The following is a 17,929-nucleotide window of genomic DNA, read 5'->3' on the forward strand; positions in this document are numbered from 1 at the left end:
AAGAGGGAGGGGGGAAAGAGGGAGGGGGGAAAGAGGGAGGGGGAAAGAGGGGGGGGAAAAGAGGGAGGGGGAAAGAGGGAGGGGGGGAAAGAGGGAGGGGGGAAAGAGGGAGGGGGGAAAGAGGGAGGGGGAAAGAGGGAGGGGGAAAGAGGGAGGGGGAAAGAGGGAGGGGGAAAGAGGGAGGGGGAAAGAGGGAGGGGGAAAGAGGGAGGGGGAAGAGGGAGGGGGAAGAGGGAGGGGAAAGAGGGAGGGGGAAAGAGGGAGGGTGAAAGAGGGAGGGGGAAAGAGGGAGGGTGAAAGAGGGAGGAGGAAAGAGGGAGGGTGAAAGAGGGAGGGTGAAAGAGGGAGGGGGAAAGAGGGAGGGGGAAAGAGGGAGGGGGAAAGAGGGAGGGGGAAAGAGGGAGGGGGAAAGAGGGAGGGGAAAGAGGGAGGGGGAAAGAGGGAGGGGGAAAGAGGGAGGGGGAAAGAGGGAGGGGGAAAGAGGGAGGGGGAAAGAGGGAGGGGGAAAGAGGGAGGGGGAAAGAGGGAGGGGAAAGAGGGTGTGTGAGAGAAAGGGAGAGAGGGAGAAAAGAGAGTGGTTTGAAATAATACTCCCGACATCAACATTCCTGGTTATAAGTATTGGAAAGAATAATGCAGGAGCAATAGGAGACCAGCCTGAGGCCTTGTTTCAACCCCACACCCCACTGTTTGGTTCATGTTGACAATCCCCATCTATTGAAGCAGGCTGCGATTGTTTAGTTATTGATCCAGTCATGAGCCCCTTAACAGTGGGTGGGAAAAGGGGGGAGAGCTGAAGACCTGTCCCTTGTTGCAAAATTACACCCACCCTGTTGCCCAGGACTGTGACGGAGCAAATAACTCAAAGTCAGAGAAAGGCCCAGGCCTGACCCAAGGCAGCCCACCTCCCCTCCCCCCAAGGTGGTCCAAACCAACCCCCCCCTCCCCACCTAGGCTTTGGCCCTTCCCCTAATGCCCCAGCACACCCCCAGGCCTCAGTCATCCCCCTCCCCCCAGCCCCGGCCCTTCCCCAGCCCCACTCCCCAGGCCCCGGCCCTTCCCCAGCCCCCCTCCCCGGCCCTTCCCCAGCCCCCCGCCCTTCCCGGGCTCCCTGGGCCCCGGCCCTTCCCGGGCCCCCCAGCCCTCCCTCCCCCGGGGCCCCGGATGCTGCATGATTGGTTCTTACTTGGTGTTGGTCAGTGGAGGGTTTTCCATCCTTGTTGCCGGGCCGGTGAACTCAGTGTGCCGTTTATCTTTCCATTTCTCCCCCTTGTTTCTCAGTTTCCCCTGGTCATTATATCGGTGAATGGCTCCCAGCGAGGATACGGCACCATCTGCCCCGTCGCCAGGGACCTGCCCACTGTTATCCTGCACCACAGCATTTTGGGATTGAGCCCTTTCTGCCGGTGCTTTCCGGGGCAGCGTGGTCTCACCAGTGACCAACTGAAGACTCTTCGGCCTTTTCAGCGGAAAAGTTTCCTGTTTATTTTTGCTGTGCTGTTGCAGGGTTTTCTCGGTTTCACTGTTATTGACTGAATTCCTGTCCGGTTGTTTGTCCCACTCCACACTCTGAACTAACTTTGTCCCACTCGCCCTCTCTGGGGAAGCGGCAGCCTCTGCCCTTTCATCTCCCAAAGGCCGTTGATTGCCCTGTTGCCCCTTGACCTCTCCCTTGGTCTTGGCACTGGCTGTCTGTGCCATCTTTTCCACAATCTCGAGTGTTTTAACTGGCTGGTCAAACGCAGGGATCGGTGAGGGTCCGTCCTGAGGGCTCGGTGATACCAGTTGTCTCTGGAACTTGTCATGTTCTAAACCGCGCATTCGCCGATTCTCTCGTTTCTCCCGATATGAGCTTGACCTCTCCGTGCCCTCTGGCAGGGGTTTCTGGGGTGAGATGAGATTTCCCTGGGGCGCCGGTGACTCTCCCAGGTCAACACTCTCCGTTGATGCTGGCAGTTCCTGGGGGGATTCGATCTCTTTGACCACCTTAGAGTCCTGGTCAGCTGCGGACTGGGATTGGACAGAATCTTGTTCCCGTTCCTGGGCCTGCATCTCACGTTCCCTCCGAGCAGCTTCTTCCTGGGCCCTCTGCTGCTCCTCACGTAGTGAATGGGCTCTGCAACCAAAGAAACATTGGAGAGGGTGTCTGGATGGTGCAGTGGGTAAAAGCAAGAACACACATACATTTCTATAGTGCCTTTCACAACCAGACCTGGAGTATTGTGGAGAGAGAAACAGAGTTACATTTCGATCTGTGCGACTTCTTCAGAGCTAAAGGGCTGGTTATTTAGGACAGAGGAGGAATTTCTTCACTCAGAGGGTTGTGAATCTTTGGAATTCTCTGTGTCAGAGGGCAGGGGTCGCTCAGTCACTGAGCAAGTTCAGGACTGGGATCGATAAATTTTGATCTATTAAAAACATCGAGGGATACGGGGATACTGCGGGAAAACGGTGTAGAAGTAGAAAGTCAGTTACACTGCGAAAGGACTGAAGGCCTACTCCAGATCCCGTGTGCTCACGAAGCCAGTGCAGGTGGAGGTGGTGACCAATAAGCTTGGGAGCCGATTGAAGATTGACAGCAGCTAGGATTCCGCAGTAAACCAAAGCCCCAAGCCGGAGAACGGAAAGGGGCAGAAGAAACAGTGGGGAGGTGGTGAGAGTCACCCAGGAAATGGATTCGGACAGAGTGAAGGAGTCAAGACAGCTGAAGCTGCGCCCATGGAGATGGCTGAAGAGAGGGAGAGCGCACAGCAAGCCACTGGGAATGGAAATGCAGCTGGAACTGAAAGCGTCGGAAGCACCAGGGAGAATCTGTGGAGACATTTCCCTCCGGGGGGGGGGGGGGGGGGGGTTGGAAACACTTCTTCACAGAGAGGGCAGTGGAAATCTGGGACATTCTCCTCCCTAAAGGCTGCCCAGGCTGGAGGTAAGTTGACAATTTCAAACGGAAGTTAATAGATTTCCTTCGGCTCGGGAAGATTTTAAAGGGATATGTCGCCAAGAAAAGTAAAGGGATTTTAAGGTACAGGTCAGTCACAATCTAGCCAAACGGTAGACAGAAACTGAAGGGGCTGAATGGCCTCCTGCTGTTCCCCTGAGACTGAGGGGGGGGGCCGGGGATCAGCTCACAACAAGGGGTGTTTTGTTTTCAGTTCATGGGGCAGTGTTAGCCCCCGGGCCGGGCAGCTCAGACAGCAGGTTCCCAACCACTGCAACCGGAATAACTGCAGTGCGTGCTTTAATAACATTTACCTTTTCCGTGCCAGATAACCACGACTGGCAGCCTGGCACAGGGTGATGGCACGGATCTGCTTCTTATAGGCTTGTCTTTGCACATAACCCCTCCACGCTAATTGGATCACACTAGCAGCGCTGTGTCTTTGCAAGGCCAACCTCACCAAATAGGAGCGACAGTAAGCCTGGAGAGAGAGAGATCAGTCAGCAGTGACCCTTACCCTGAATAAACAGCGACTCTGTACAGTTACACAGTGAGTGATCCTTATCCTGCTGAATAAACAGCGACTCTGTACAGTTACACAGTGAGTGATCCTTACCCTGCTGAATAAACAGTGACTCTGTACAGTTACACAGTGAGTGATCCTTACCCTGAATAAACAGTGTCTCTGTACAGTTACACAGTGAGTGATCCTTACCCTGAATAAACAGTGACTCTGTACAGTTACACAGTGAGTGATCCTTACCCTGCTGAATAAACAGGGACTGTACAGTTACAGTGAGTGATCCTTACCCTGCTGAATAAACAGTGACTCTGTACAGTTACACAGTGAGTGATCCTTACCCTGAATAAACAGTGACTCTGTACAGTTACACAGTGAGTGATCCTTACCCTGAATAAACAGTGTCTCTGTACAGTTACACAGTGAGTGATCCTTACCCTGCTGAATAAACAGTGACTCTGTACAGTTACACAGTGAGTGATCCTTACCCAGAATAAACAGTGACTCTGTACAGTTACACAGTGAGTGATCCTTACCCAGAATAAACAGTGACTCTGTACAGTTACACAGTGAGTGATCCTTACCCAGAATAAACAGTGACTCTGTACAGTTACACAGTGAGTGATCCTTACCCTGAATAAACAGTGACTCTGTACAGTTACACAGTGAGTGATCCTTACCCTGAATAAACAGTGACTCTGTACAGTTACACAGTGAGTGATCCTTACCCTGAATAAACAGTGACTCTGTACAGTTACACAGTGAGTGATCCTTACCCAGAATAAACAGTGACTCTGTACAGTTACACAGTGAGTGATCCTTACCCAGAATAAACAGTGACTCTGTACAGTTACACAGTGAGTGATCCTTACCCTGAATAAACAGTGACTCTGTACAGTTACACGTTGACATTTACACAGTAACTGTCATGAGGCTGCAGTGACTGGGGGTGTGGGACTGTTGTTACGCAGACTTCGACTTGTTATGAAATAGAGATATAACTAAGTGATATTTGTATTTTGTGGGTGTTAGGAATAGGAATTTATATTTCTGTGTCTGTGTGTTAAGGGGTGACCTTTATCAGGTGCCTGCAATTTTAATGAGGTTTTACGCCCTTAGAAGTAGTTTAGAGAGAGCTGAACAACAAAACAGAGAAAATAACTGCTGCTGAGCAAGAGGGGCCCCGAGGGCACGACCTATCGAGACGGGAGCAGGCACGACCTAGTGAGACGGGAGCGGGCACGACCTATCGAGACGGGAGCGGGCACGACCTATCGAGACGGGAGCAGGCACGACCTATCGAGACGGGAGCGGGCACGACCTAGTGAGACGGGAGCGGGCACGACCTAGTGAGACGGGAGCGGGCACGACCAAGCAAGACGGGAGCAGGCACGACCTAGTGAGATGGGAGCAGGCACGACCTATCGAGACGGGAGCGGGCACGACCAAGCGAGACGGGAGCAGGCACGACCTAGTGAGACGGGAGCAGGCACGACCTAGCGAGACGGGAGCAGGCACGACCTAGTGAGACGGGAGCGGGCACGACCAAGCAAGACGGGAGCAGGCACGACCTATCGAGACGGGAGCGGGCACGACCAAGCGAGACGGGAGCAGGCACGACCTATCGAGACGGGAGCAGGCACGACCTAGTGAGACGGGAGCGGGCACGACCAAGCGAGACGGGAGCAGGCACGACCTAGTGAGACGGGAGCGGGCACGACCTATCGAGACGGGAGCAGGCACGACCTAGTGAGACGGGAGCGGGCACGACCTATCGAGACAGGAGCAGGCACGACCTATCGAGACGGGAGCAGGCACGACCTAGCAAGACGGGAGCAGGCACGACCTAGCAAGACGGGAGCAGGCACGACCTATCGAGACGGGAGCAGGCACGACCTATCGAGACGGAGCGGGCATGACCTAGTGAGACGGGAGCAGGCACGACCTATCGAGACGGAGCAAGCAGAATGTGAAACGGGACAGACAGCAAGTCCCAAACTAAAGAAGAAAGTTGCAAAGACCAGAAACGGACAAGGGAAAGCCCCAAGATGACAGCCAAGTCTAGAAACAAGGTCAGGGATTGTCAACAGATCCGTGTCAGTGAAATTGAGAGTGAGGAGGAGAGGAACGTTCCAAGTTTAAAGTGAAGCAAACAAAGTAAAATAGGTCTTGTGAAAAGCCAGAAATCTGTAACTCTTTACTCTGGGCCTGGGAAGCAGTGGTGTTTTGTTAGACCGGCTGAATATCTGAGAGGGAGTGTAGAAGGTGAAACTTGCAGTGCATATGGTGATCCAGGGGAGAGAAACATCAAAAGGAGAGATCAAAACCTTGGAGGTGGATCCTTGTGGAAGGCGTCTGAGGGAAAGATTCCAAAGCGAGTACTCCAAAGGCTGAGATTGGAAACCCTCATGTGAAAGAGAGTTCCAGTGAGGCCAATTGGCTCACAGTGTTACAAGTGTCTGTGGGAAGTTGATGAAATTCAATAGCCTGTTTGGGGTAGAATCCATCACTTAGTGTCTAACCACAGGCCACGTACTGGTTTACTGGACTGCGTATTTACTGTGAACATTAGCGAGTACAAGATGGATTTTGTAATTTGCATTCTTTACGAATTCCTTACGAATCTGTACATATCTGGAAAGGTGTAGTTATTCTGCACTGTACCATTCTATGGTCATGATGTGGAGATGCCGGCGTTGGACTGGGGTAAACACATTCTATGGTCGCAGTGCAACATCGTTCACCCTTTCTTGTTTAGTAACCCTCCAGCCGCCTCCCAGTAACCGTTATTTGGGTTTCACACACCTGAATGGTGATTGCAGCTTGTCTCATCTTCAGGAACCTCCTCCTTTCCAGGATTCCCCGGAACCAGGTCTGCAGGAGCAGGATTTTCCGCATCACTTCCTTGTGCAAAACATCCTGAAGTTTCTGACGTTCTGTTTCCTTCATAAAAACCTGGGTGGGGTTGGAGTGGACAGACAATGATACCCAGCCCAGCAACTTCAACACATCATCAAGAATGATCCTTGTTTAATGGGCATCGGCAGAACCTGACCCAGTTCAATGAAAAAGGTTGGCTGATAATTTACTCCACTGGCGACGCACAGTGGCAGCCGTGTGTAGTCTCCACAAGATGCACTGCAGGAACTCACCAAGGCTCCTTAGGCAGCACCTTCTAACCCATGACCACAACCATCTAGAAGGACAAGTGTAGCAGATACCTGAGAACACCACCACCTGGAGGTTCCCCTTCAAGTCTCTCAGCATCCAGACTTGGAAATATATCACCGTTCCTTCACTGTCGCTGGGTCAAAACTCTGGAACTCTCTCCCTAACGGCACAGTGGTTAGCACTGCTGCCTCACAGCGCCAGGGACCAGGGTTCAATTCACAGCTTGGATCACTGTCTGTGTTGAGTTTGCACATTCCCCCCATGTCTGCGTGGGTTTCCTCCAGGTGCTCCGGTTTTCTCCCACAGTCCGAAAGACGTGCTGGTTAGGTGCATTGGCCATGCTAAATTCTCCCTCAGTGTACCCGAACAGGTGCTGGAGTGTGGTGACTAGGGGATTTTTCACAGTAACTTCATTGCAGTGTTAATGTAAGCCTACTTGTGTCACTAATTAATAAACTTTAAATCTAACAGCACAGTGGGTGTACCTACACCACAGAGACTGCGGCGGTTCTAGAGGCAGCTCACCACTACCTTCTCAAGGGGCAATTAGGGTTGGGGAGTCAATGTTGGCCCAGCCAGCGATGCTCACATCCTGTAATTAAAGTGAGCTCACTGTTAAATAATCAGGAGTGGTTCTTGCTGATTTATTCCTTCCAGATCCTCTATGATCTTAATGAGCCACTGGGACAAATCCCTGGATATTTCTGACCTCGGAATAATCTGAAAGCTGAACTTTGGGCCAGTCTCCTCGGTTTGCCTCAACTACAGACGATGAATTTCAGTAAACTCTTGGGGTTGTATTTTTTTTTAAACAGGATTCCAATCATTTTTCTGTAATGTGATGAATGGGGATCCAGCTGATTTGCTGAGGGAATTTTAAAGCTCCTCTACCATTCCTAACCACTAGATGGAGCAGTCTCAGTGAGGACCCCAAAATGTCAGCAGCACCCAACGACCGTGTCAATCGTGGCCAGAACCGGCCGGTGCCCAATCGTGGGCAGAACCGGCCGGTGCCAATCGTGGGCAGAACCGGCCGGTGCCAATCGTGGGCAGAACCGGCCGGTGCCAATCGTGGGCAGAACCGGCCGGTGCCAATCGTGGGCAGAACCGGCCAGTGCCAATCGTGGGCAGAACCGGCCGGTGCCAATCGTGGGCAGAACCGGCCAGTGCCAATCGTGGGCAGAACCGGCCAGTGCCAATCGTGGCCAGAACCTGGGAAGGGACAAGACTGAGATTAGTTGTCACGCTGCATCTCACTGCTGGCGCCTGCTCTGGAATGTTCCTCAATACACTGCCAGTTGAGGCCTGGTTAGTAGATCGCTACCTTGGTTTTCCCAATCTGACAGTTGTTCCTGTCTAACTCCAGCCTGTTGAACAAGACGTCAATCAGTTTCTGCACTGGTTCACCATTCCGAGGGAGCAAGACTCGGAAGTGATCCACGAATTCCTGCAACACAAAAGATCCAGAAGTGACTGGCTGAGGTAAACATCACATTGCACTGTGACTAAAGACTCTCTCTCTCTCTCTCTCTGTGGGACATTAGCGGGTCCGAACTGGTCTCCCTAGTTCTGTTAACTTGAGTTCCTTCAGAATTCTGTTGTGTGTGTCGAGCCTCGTTCACCTGTCACCTCTTTGCTCGCTGATCTATTTTAATCCCTGGTTAAGCAACATCTTAATTAAAAAATCCTCATCTTCAAACCGCTCCACAACATTGCCCTTCCGCCCTCTGTAAATTCCTCTGATTCCGGCACCTCCAGCATCACCGATTCGAATCACTCCACCAAAGGCAGTCGTGCCTTCAGGTGCCTGGCCTCCGAATTCCCTCCCGACACCTCCCTTTTATAAGACACTCCTCAGATTAGATCTTCTTGACGAAGGCTCTGGTCACCAATCCGAATATCTGCTCATGTGGCTCAATGTGAAACTTTGTTCTGTAACTAATGCATTGGAATATCTGACTATGTGAATGGCGCTACCAAAATGCAAGTTGTTATTGTCTCGAGTCACTCACTGAGCTACAGATTCCAGTGCAACAGAGGCACCTGGGACTGCATGGACAGTCTAAACCCCTCACTCGCCGCGTCCCTGTGCCCCCCCCTCCCTTACCCATCATACCTTGAAGGTGTACTTGGCGCTGTAGCCAGACCGGCGGATACGGACCGTCTCCAACATCCCTGTATACTTCAGCTGCTGCAGAACCAGCTCATCATCAAAACACAACTCCATCTGAGAGAGACACACACATGGTCACCAGGCGGGTCGCACACGCACGCTCACACACACACAGATAACCAGATGTGCCTGTGGCATGACTGAGTAACACAGCCATGAAGAAAATTTCAGTAAAACAGGCCGGTGCCATGTTCTCATTGGCTAGAGAGGTTCCTCACTGGCACCCAGAGACTGGGTCAAATTAAAACCAGTTTCAAATCACCAACAAAACCATTCAAGATTCTCTCCTCCTGCATAACGCTGGGGTACAGTACTGGTGGGGATGGGTCTGTCACTGTGTAACACTGGGGTACAGTACTGGTGGGGATGGGTCTGTCACTGTATAACGCTGGGGTACAGTACTGGTGGGGATGGGTCTGTCACTGTATAACAGTGGGGTACAGTACTGGTGGGGACGGGTCTGTCACTGTATAACACTGGGGTACAGTACTGGTGGGGATGGGTCTGTCACTGTGTAACACTGGGGTACAGTACTGGTGGGGATGGGTCTGTCACTGTGTAACACTGGGGTACAGTACTGGTGGGGACGGGTCTGTCACTGCACCCCAGCAATGTGGGCCACCTACCAGATGCACTGCAATAACTCACTGAGGCTCCTTTAGCCGCACCTTCCAAACTTGCTGCCTCTGATACAGGCACGGCTTCTGGAACTGTCTTTTGGTATGAATCCATTTATGTTGCAAAATCCCAGAGTGAAAATCTATGAGCCTCGGGGGGGGGGGGGGGGGGGGGAAACGGGGTTGGGGGGGGGGGGGGGGCGGCACGGGGTTGGGGGGGCAGCAGTCAATCCCCAAAGATCCGCCCTTCAGGCCACTCCCACTGGGAGAAATAACATTGAGGATTCTGAGGGCCCATCGCTCTGAGCTTTCAGTCTGAGAACCTGCGACTCTGAATGTTTGTGACACAGTCCCACTCGCAGTAACAACCTCTCGCTTGGGAAGCCCGACTCTAGGACAAGGGCAGCAGATACCTGGGAGCACCAGCATCTGGAGATCCCCCTCCAAGTCGCTCACCATCCTGACTTGGAAAGTATCGCCATGCCTTCACTGTCACTGTCCCTCCCTAACAGCACTGTGGGTATACCTACACCACAGGGACGGCAGCGGTTCATGAATAAAATTATCACAACCTTCTCAATAGCAAAATGTCCAAAACTCACAAATAAATGGAAACAGAGGCAGTTCCGCGAATGGTCCTCACCTTCTGAGCATTCGACCGGATACATCGAATGAAGAACGGCTCAGCTTTGCCCAGAGTCTCCATCAGTTTATTCAGAGAGGCCTGGAACACCAATCAGAATCAATGTAAATATGCACAAAACTATGTTTTACTCTTTCCACCGCTACTGACACTCAACATTAGACAGAGTAAATCCCCCTCTACACTGTCCCCATCAAACACTCCCAGGACAGGTACAGCACGGGGTTAGATACAGAGTAAATCTCCCTCTACCCTGTCCCCATCAAACACTCCCAGGACAGGTACAGCACGGGGTTAGATACAGAGTAAATCTCCCTCTACACTGTCCCCATCAAACACTCCCAGGACAGGTACAGCACGGGGTTAGATACAGAGTAAAGCTCCCTCTACACTGTCCCCATCAAACACTCCCAGGACAGGTACAGCACGGGGTTAGATACAGAGTAAAGCTCCCTCTACACTGTCCCCCATCAAACACTCCCAGGACAGGTACAGCACGGGGTTAGATACAGAGTAAATCTCCCTCTACACTGTCCCCATCAAACACTCCCAGGACAGGTACAGCACGGGGTTAGATACAGAGTAAAGCTCCCTCTACACTGTCCCCCATCAAACACTCCCAGGACAGGTACAGCACGGGGTTAGATACAGAGTAAACCTCCCTCGACACTGTCCCCATCAAACACTCCCAGGACAGGTACAGCACAGGGTTAGATACAGAGTAAAGCTCCCTCTACACTGTCCCCCATCAAACACTCCCAGGACAGGTACAGCACGGGGTTAGATACAGAGTAAATCTCCCTCTACACTGTCCCCATCAAACACTCCCAGGACAGGTACAGCACGGGGTTAGATACAGAGTAAAGCTCCCTCTACACTGTCCCCCATCAAACACTCCCAGGACAGGTACAGCACGGGGTTAGATACAGAGTAAAGCTCCCTCTACACTGTCCCCATCAAACACTCCCAGGACAGGTACAGCACGGGGTTAGATACAGAGTAAAGCTCCCTCTACACTGTCCCCATCAAACACTCCCAGGACAGGTACAGCACGGGGTTAGATACAGAGTAAAGCTCCCTCTACACTGTCCCCATCAAACACTCCCAGGACAGGTACAGCACGGGGTTAGATACAGAGTAAATCTCCCTCTACACTGTCCCCATCAAACACTCCCAGGACAGGTACAGCACGGGGTTAGATACAGAGTAAATCTCCCTCTACACTGTCCCCATCAAACACTCCCAGGACAGGTACAGCACGGGGTTAGATACAGAGTAAAGCTCCCTCTACACTGTCCCCATCAAACACTCCCAGGACAGGTACAGCATGGGGTTAGATACAGAGTAAATCTCCCTCGACACTGTCCCCATCAAACACTCCCAGGACAGGTACAGCATGGGGTTAGATACAGAGTAAATCTCCCTCTACACTGTCCCCATCAAGCACTCCCAGGACAGGTACAGCACGGGGTTAGATACAGAGTAAAGCTCCCTCTACACTGTCCCCATCAAGCACTCCCAGGACAGGTGCAGCACGGGGTTAGATACAGAGTAAAGCTCCCTCTACACTGTCCCCATCAAACACTCCCAGGACAGGTACAGCACGGGGTTAGATACAGAGTAAACCTCCCTCGACACTGTCCCCATCAAACACTCCCAGGACAGGTACAGCATGGGGTTAGATACAGAGTAAATCTCCCTCTACACTGTCCCCATCAAACACTCCCAGGACAGGTACAGCACGGGGTTAGATACAGAGTAAACCTCCCTCGACACTGTCCCCATCAAACACTCCCAGGACAGGTACAGCACGGGGTTAGATACAGAGTAAACCTCCCTCGACACTGTCCCCATCAAACACTCCCAGGACAGGTACAGCATGGGGTTAGATACAGAGTAAATCTCCCTCTACACTGTCCCCATCAAACACTCCCAGGACAGGTACAGCACGGGGTTAGATACAGAGTAAAGCTCCCTCTACACTGTCCCCATCAAACACTCCCAGGACAGGTACAGCACGGGGTTAGATACAGAGTAAAGCTCCCTCTACACTGTCCCCATCAAACACTCCCAGGACAGGGACAGCACGGGGTTAGATACAGAGTAAAGCTCCCTCTCCACTGTCCCCATCAAACACTCCCAGGACAGGTACAGCACAGGGTTAGATACAGAGTAAAGCTCCCTCTACACTGTCCCCATCAAACACTCCCAGGACAGGGACAGCACGGGGTTAGATACAGAGTAAAGCTCCCTCTACACTGTCCCCATCAAACACTCCCAGGACAGGTACAGCACGGGGTTAGATACAGAGTAAAGCTCCCTCTACACTGTCCCCATCAAACACTCCCAGGACAGGTACAGCACGGGGTTAGATCCAGAGTAAATCTCCCTCTACACTGTCCCCATCAAACACTCCCAGGACAGGTACAGCACGGGGTTAGATACAGAGTAAAGCTCCCTCTACACTGTCTGTCCCCATCAAACACTCCCAGGACAGGTCCAGCACGGGGTTAGATACAGAGTAAAGCTCCCTCTATACTGTCCCCCATCAAACACTCCCAGGACAGGGACAGCACGGGGTTAGATACAGAGTAAAGCTCCCTCTACACTGTCCCCGTCAAACACTCGCAGGACAGGTACAGCACAGGGTTAGATACAGAGTAAAGCTCCCTCTATACTGTCCCCCATCAAACACTCCCAGGACAGGTACAGCACGTGGTGAGATACAGAGTAAAGCTCCCTCCACAGTGTCCCCATCAAACACTCCCAGGACAGGTACAGCACGGGGTTAGATACAGAGTAAAGCTTCCTCTACACTGTCCCCATCAAACACTCTGGGGTTGGGGACGTGCCTGGAACTGTGCGCTGATACTGGGCGGTTTCTTCTTCTTGTGCAGGTGCAGCAGGGACTTGGTGGTCCGATCATGAAGTGTCATCCGGACAATGTGCTTTAAAGAACTTGAGTCGATAAGTTTCTGGAGAGGGACGTGGGGAGAGAAAGAATCAGCGAGGGTTTAGTTTAATGTGACTGACATTGAGCAGACATTAACAGTAACATGTTTCGCACCTGCACAACTTTCAGAGAACTGATTGGTAATATATTAAACCCAGTGGAAATCATCTTCCATTAATCTTACCATCTGGGCCACTAAATATGCAGCTGGGTCAGTGAGGTGCCCCAGCCAGCCTGCGCCCACACATGGCCCGCAGCCCAGGTTCTGAATTCCATTGCTTTAGCCATAACTGGTAAACATTGGCCCAGCAACAGAGGCACGGTGTGAATGGTGCATGAGTTCTATCTCCGCTGCTGACATCTGCACTGTTCCAGTCTCTGCCGCATTCACAAACCCCATATCAGAGCGATGGAGGGGGGGGTTCTTCTGGAAACCAGAGCCTGTGACCTCTCAACCCCAGACCATGAGCACAGACCCTCCCGGACCATCTTAGCCTTGCTTCTGCGCCCACAGAGCAGTGAGAGTCCTGATCGCAATAAATCCGCAAACAGCAGTGCTGCCAATAATATGAGCAGAATACCGCGGATTCTCGATATCTGAAACAGAAACAGGGATTCTGAAGCCTGCTGGGTTTTCCAGCATTTTCTGTGTCTGACGGTGTAAACACGACACAAACAGAAGGCAATTGTTCATTGTTAGAATGAGCAAGAAAATGAATGTTGCCTTTTGTACATTTCCTGGCTTCTTTGACATCTCGAATCTGAAGCTCCTTCAACATGCAAAACAGCCCTGAACGCATTCACCCAATCGGAATAGCAAACAGTTAAAGGTCAGAAAATTAAGAAACAATTATTCAAAAAGAACGTTTACCTTGGGAATGATCAGCTTTGGTTTCAAACCTTTATTTTTCCTGTTGAGATATCAAAGTGTTTTAAAATGTTTTTCTGAGAGTGAATCGCTCGGGTTAGTCCAATCAGCAAGCAGCATTAGCAAGCACCAATCGGCAAAAAGAAAACTGCTGAGAGGTTGAAATCTCCAGTCGGAAGAGTGCAGGGATTGGCTGAGCCATGGGGGCTCCAGGATGTTCACAACTGCCCGGGAGACACCACACCCGCCCCCCCCCACCCGCCCAGGACAGTAGACCACACGGGGGGAGAGAAGGGGGTGAGTGGCAGCGGGGTGAGCGCCAGGGGAGGCGGGACAAGCGCCGGGGCGAGTGCCGGGGGTGAGTGGCGGCGGGATGAGTGCCGGGGGCGATGGGGCGAGCGCCGGGGGAGGCGGGGCGAGCGCCGGGGGGTGGTGGGGCGAGCGCCGGGGGGCGGCGGGGCGAGTGCCGGGGGGCGGCGGGGCGTGTGCCGGGGGGCGGCGGGGCGTGCGCCGGGGGGCGGCGGGGCGTGCGCCGGGGGGCGGCGGGGCGAGTGCCGGGGGGCGGCGGGGCGTGTGCCAGGGGGCGGCGGGGTGTGCGCCGGGGGCGGCGGGGCGTGTGCCGGGGGGCGGCGGGGCGTGCGCCGGGGGGCGGCGGGGCGAGTGCCGGGGGCGGCGGGGCATGCGCCGGGGGGCGGCGGGGCGTGTGCCGGGGGGCGGCGGGGCGTGCGCCGGGGGGCGGCGGGGCGAGTGCCGGGGGCGGCGGGGCATGCGCCGGGGGGCGGCGGGGCGAGTGCCGGGGGGCGGCGGGGCGAGTGCCGGGGGCGGCGGGGCGAGTGCCGGGGGCGGCGGGGCGAGTGCCGGGGGCGGCGGGGCGAGTGCCGGGGGCGGCGGGGCGAGTGCCGGGGGCGGCGGGTGAATGGAGGGGGCTAGGTTGGGGGTGAAGGGGGTGGGAGACAGAGAGGGGAGGGCAAGTGGTGAAGGGGTCGGGGTGACCCGGGGGTTGGGGGTTGGGTCAAATTGTTGTGAGGTAACTTTTTTTGAGCTACCATCTTGGAAATGAGGCAACTTCTGAAATCAGCCTCCGGTTCGGGGCGAGTTGCTGCGGCAGTAATTTATACACCTCGGCCTTGGGATTCCTCTCAGTCAGAGTAAAATCTGCAGCAAGCGTTTCCCAAATCATGCTGACAGAATGAAGCACATTCGTTGGGAATATTCAGTAATCCGTGCACTCGGGGGAACTGGGTCACTCACTGCCGAGCTTCTCTCGGGACATTTCCAGCTCTCCTTTCTCCTGGGTGTCGCTGTTCCTCAACCCGGGTACAACAAGCTCGTAAACGGGTACGTTGGCGCTCTGTTCCCCCCCCCCCCCCCCCATCGTCACTCTGGCCTGCACCGGAGGGTGAAAGGTCACCCTCAGATTTTACCATCTCCTCCATGCACTTGGTGAAAAAGAGCAGTTAGCCAATAGGCTCTGAGATTAAGCTTCACCTTGTTGTGAGGTTGTTACACACACCGCCACACGGAGTTTACATCGGAGGCGCCTGAATGGTCTTTACACCCAGAAGAAAGGAAGGTACCTGAAAACTGACCCAAAGAGAAGGTTCTGGCGGGGCGGGGGGGCGGAAAGACAACTCAAAGGAAACTCACAGGAAGTGGCCGTGGGTTCTCTCGCGGCCTCTCAATGGTTTGAGGAGGGTGTGGGAGTCATCACCGTACTCAGCACATCCCCGAATACTCCTCATCAACTGGGCATGCAACTCACTAGGAGGCCATTTGTGGGAGAGAAAGAATATGACAGAGAAGAAGTCATGAGGAGAGAGGAGCCAATCACCAAACAGGCACAAAGGTTATCAGCACGGCTGTCACCATGGCAACACGGCTACATGCCAGACCATCACCTCGAGATCCAAAGCCACCAACACTCAGAGTCTCAGCAGGTTATCAAGGAGCCATAACGCGGTTAACAGAATCCCAGTGACCCACTGCTTCCTCCCAAACTCAGCAGCTGGGCAGAGGGCCGGTGTCACAAACTCCAACACTCAGACCAAAATCAACAAATCTGCTCATTTACACAAAGGATTGTTGTCAAAACCCAAACTGGCTCATCACTGCCCTTTGGGAAAACAGGACATTCCACGTGACTCCAGTCCCGTGTTTATGAGGTCAACTTTTATGTCCTCAGGAGATGGGCAATCTCAAAACAATTTAAAAAGACAAGAAACATATTGTTAGATTAAACTATTATTAAAAACTACTTTCACACCAGATTAGTCTCTGTAAGTGGGTTAAATATTGACATGGAAAGCCTTTGACCATGGGGCAATATTCCAACAGGGTCATTCCTGGTGGGGTTCCTGTCTCCATGCTCAAAGCAATCCATCTCTCAACATTACTTACGTCAATGTTTCAATTCCATGGAGGTACATCAGCAAAGACAACCTCCAACGCTGTGATCTTTACTCTGCTTTTCCCAGGTGGTTAAACATCATAGTCACCTGCAGAACCTCTCAGACAGACATCTCTCTCCCCTCTACCCAGCACACCTTGCGCCCAGATCTTCCCAGGATTATTGACCTGGATTCTCCAGGAAGCCCCTGAGGACCCGCCCCACATTGGTCAACAGGCTAATGGACCAAATACAACTGGTCACCTGCCAACTTCACCAGTGTGGGCCGTTTTATATCGGGAAGCTCAGAAACATGATCCAAATAAAAAAACAAATGGAATGGTGGTCTTTAACTTAAGGAGCCTGGAATACCGGGGGAGGAAGTGATGCCTCAGATATACAGTCTTGGTCAAACCGCCACGTGCAGTTAGTGGGTTCAGTTCTGGATTCTGTGCTCCAGGAAGGAGATATTGTCCTTGGAGGGAGTGCAGTGCAGATTCACCAGAATGACACTGGGGTGAGGGTTAAATTATAAAGAGAGTTTCTATCAACTTTCTATTCCCTTGTGTTTTGAAGGTTTAGGGGTGATTTTTTTCAGTACTTTAATTCTAATAAAAAAACCCAGTTCAAATTGAGTCCAATCACGGTTCCCACATGAGGGACAAACCCGATCCAAGCTGACAAGACATTGCATCCCATCTTAGCCTCGATCAAACCCGATCCAAGCTGATAGGATGAGACACTGCACCCCATCCCGGGCTCAATCTAACGCTTCATCGGAGCTAAAAGGCTGAGACGGCTTTGAAAAATTTCATCAGGTAAAGCCTCATTGGCTACCCTGATCCTTTACCCCAGCTTCGGCACCCCCCCAGTGCAGGATTCAGCACCCCCCCAGTGCAGGATTCAGCACCCCCCCCAGTGCAGGATTCAGCACCCCCCCAGTGCAGGATTCAGCACCCCCCCCCAGTGCAGGATTCAGCACCCCCCCAGTGCAGGATTCAGCACCCCCCCAGTGCAGGATTCAGCACCCCCCCAGTGCAGGATTCAGCACCCCCCCCCCCAAGTGCAGGATTCAGCACCCCCCCCAGTGCAGGATTCAGCACCCCCCCCAGTGCAGGATTCAGCACCCCCCCCAGTGCAGGATTCAGCACCCCCCCAGTGCAGGATTCAGTACACTCCCAGTGCAGGATTCAGCACCCCCCCCAGTGCAGGATTCAGCACCCCCCCAGTGCAGGATTCAGCACCCCCCCCCCAGTGCAGGATTCAGCACCCCCCCAGTGCAGGATTCAGCACCCCCCCAGTGCAGGATTCAGCACCCCCCCAGTGCAGGATTCAGCACCCCCCCAGTGCAGGATTCAGCACCCCCCCAGTGCAGGATTCAGCACCCCCCCAGTGCAGGATTCAGCACCCCCCCAGTGCAGGATTCAGCACCCCCCCAGTGCAGGATTCAGCACCCCCCCAGTGCAGGATTCAGCACCCCCCCAGTGCAGGATTCAGCACCCCCCCAGTGCAGGATTCAGCACCCCCGCAATGCAGGATTCAGCACCCCCCCAGTGCAGGATTCAGCACCCCCCCAGTGCAGGATTCAGCACCCCCCCCAGTGCAGGATTCAGCACCCCCCCCAGTGCAGGATTCAGCACCCCCCCAGTGCAGGATTCAG

At 53.4% G+C, this 17,929-nt stretch overlaps 1 protein-coding gene across 1 annotated transcript; it reads right to left on the reverse strand.

The window, feature by feature from the left end:
* Nucleotides 1–1,186: 1,186 nt before the first annotated feature.
* On the reverse strand, nucleotides 1,187–15,737 carry LOC144491113 (unconventional myosin-IXb-like; the record flags this gene model as incomplete). The annotated part of the gene is made up of 9 exons (XM_078208792.1): nucleotides 15,531–15,737; nucleotides 13,887–13,926; nucleotides 12,915–13,037; nucleotides 10,063–10,143; nucleotides 8,746–8,856; nucleotides 7,954–8,076; nucleotides 6,264–6,413; nucleotides 3,253–3,419; nucleotides 1,187–2,116 (listed from the first exon to the last, which is right to left on the reverse strand). Coding segments are annotated over exons 1-9 (1,820 nt in total), but the record flags the coding sequence as incomplete, so codon positions are not given.
* Nucleotides 15,738–17,929: the final 2,192 nt, after the last annotated feature.

The sequence above is a fragment of the Mustelus asterias genome, unplaced genomic scaffold (assembly GCF_964213995.1).
Source record: "Mustelus asterias unplaced genomic scaffold, sMusAst1.hap1.1 HAP1_SCAFFOLD_4474, whole genome shotgun sequence".
NCBI classification, from domain to species: Eukaryota; Metazoa; Chordata; class Chondrichthyes; order Carcharhiniformes; family Triakidae; genus Mustelus; species Mustelus asterias.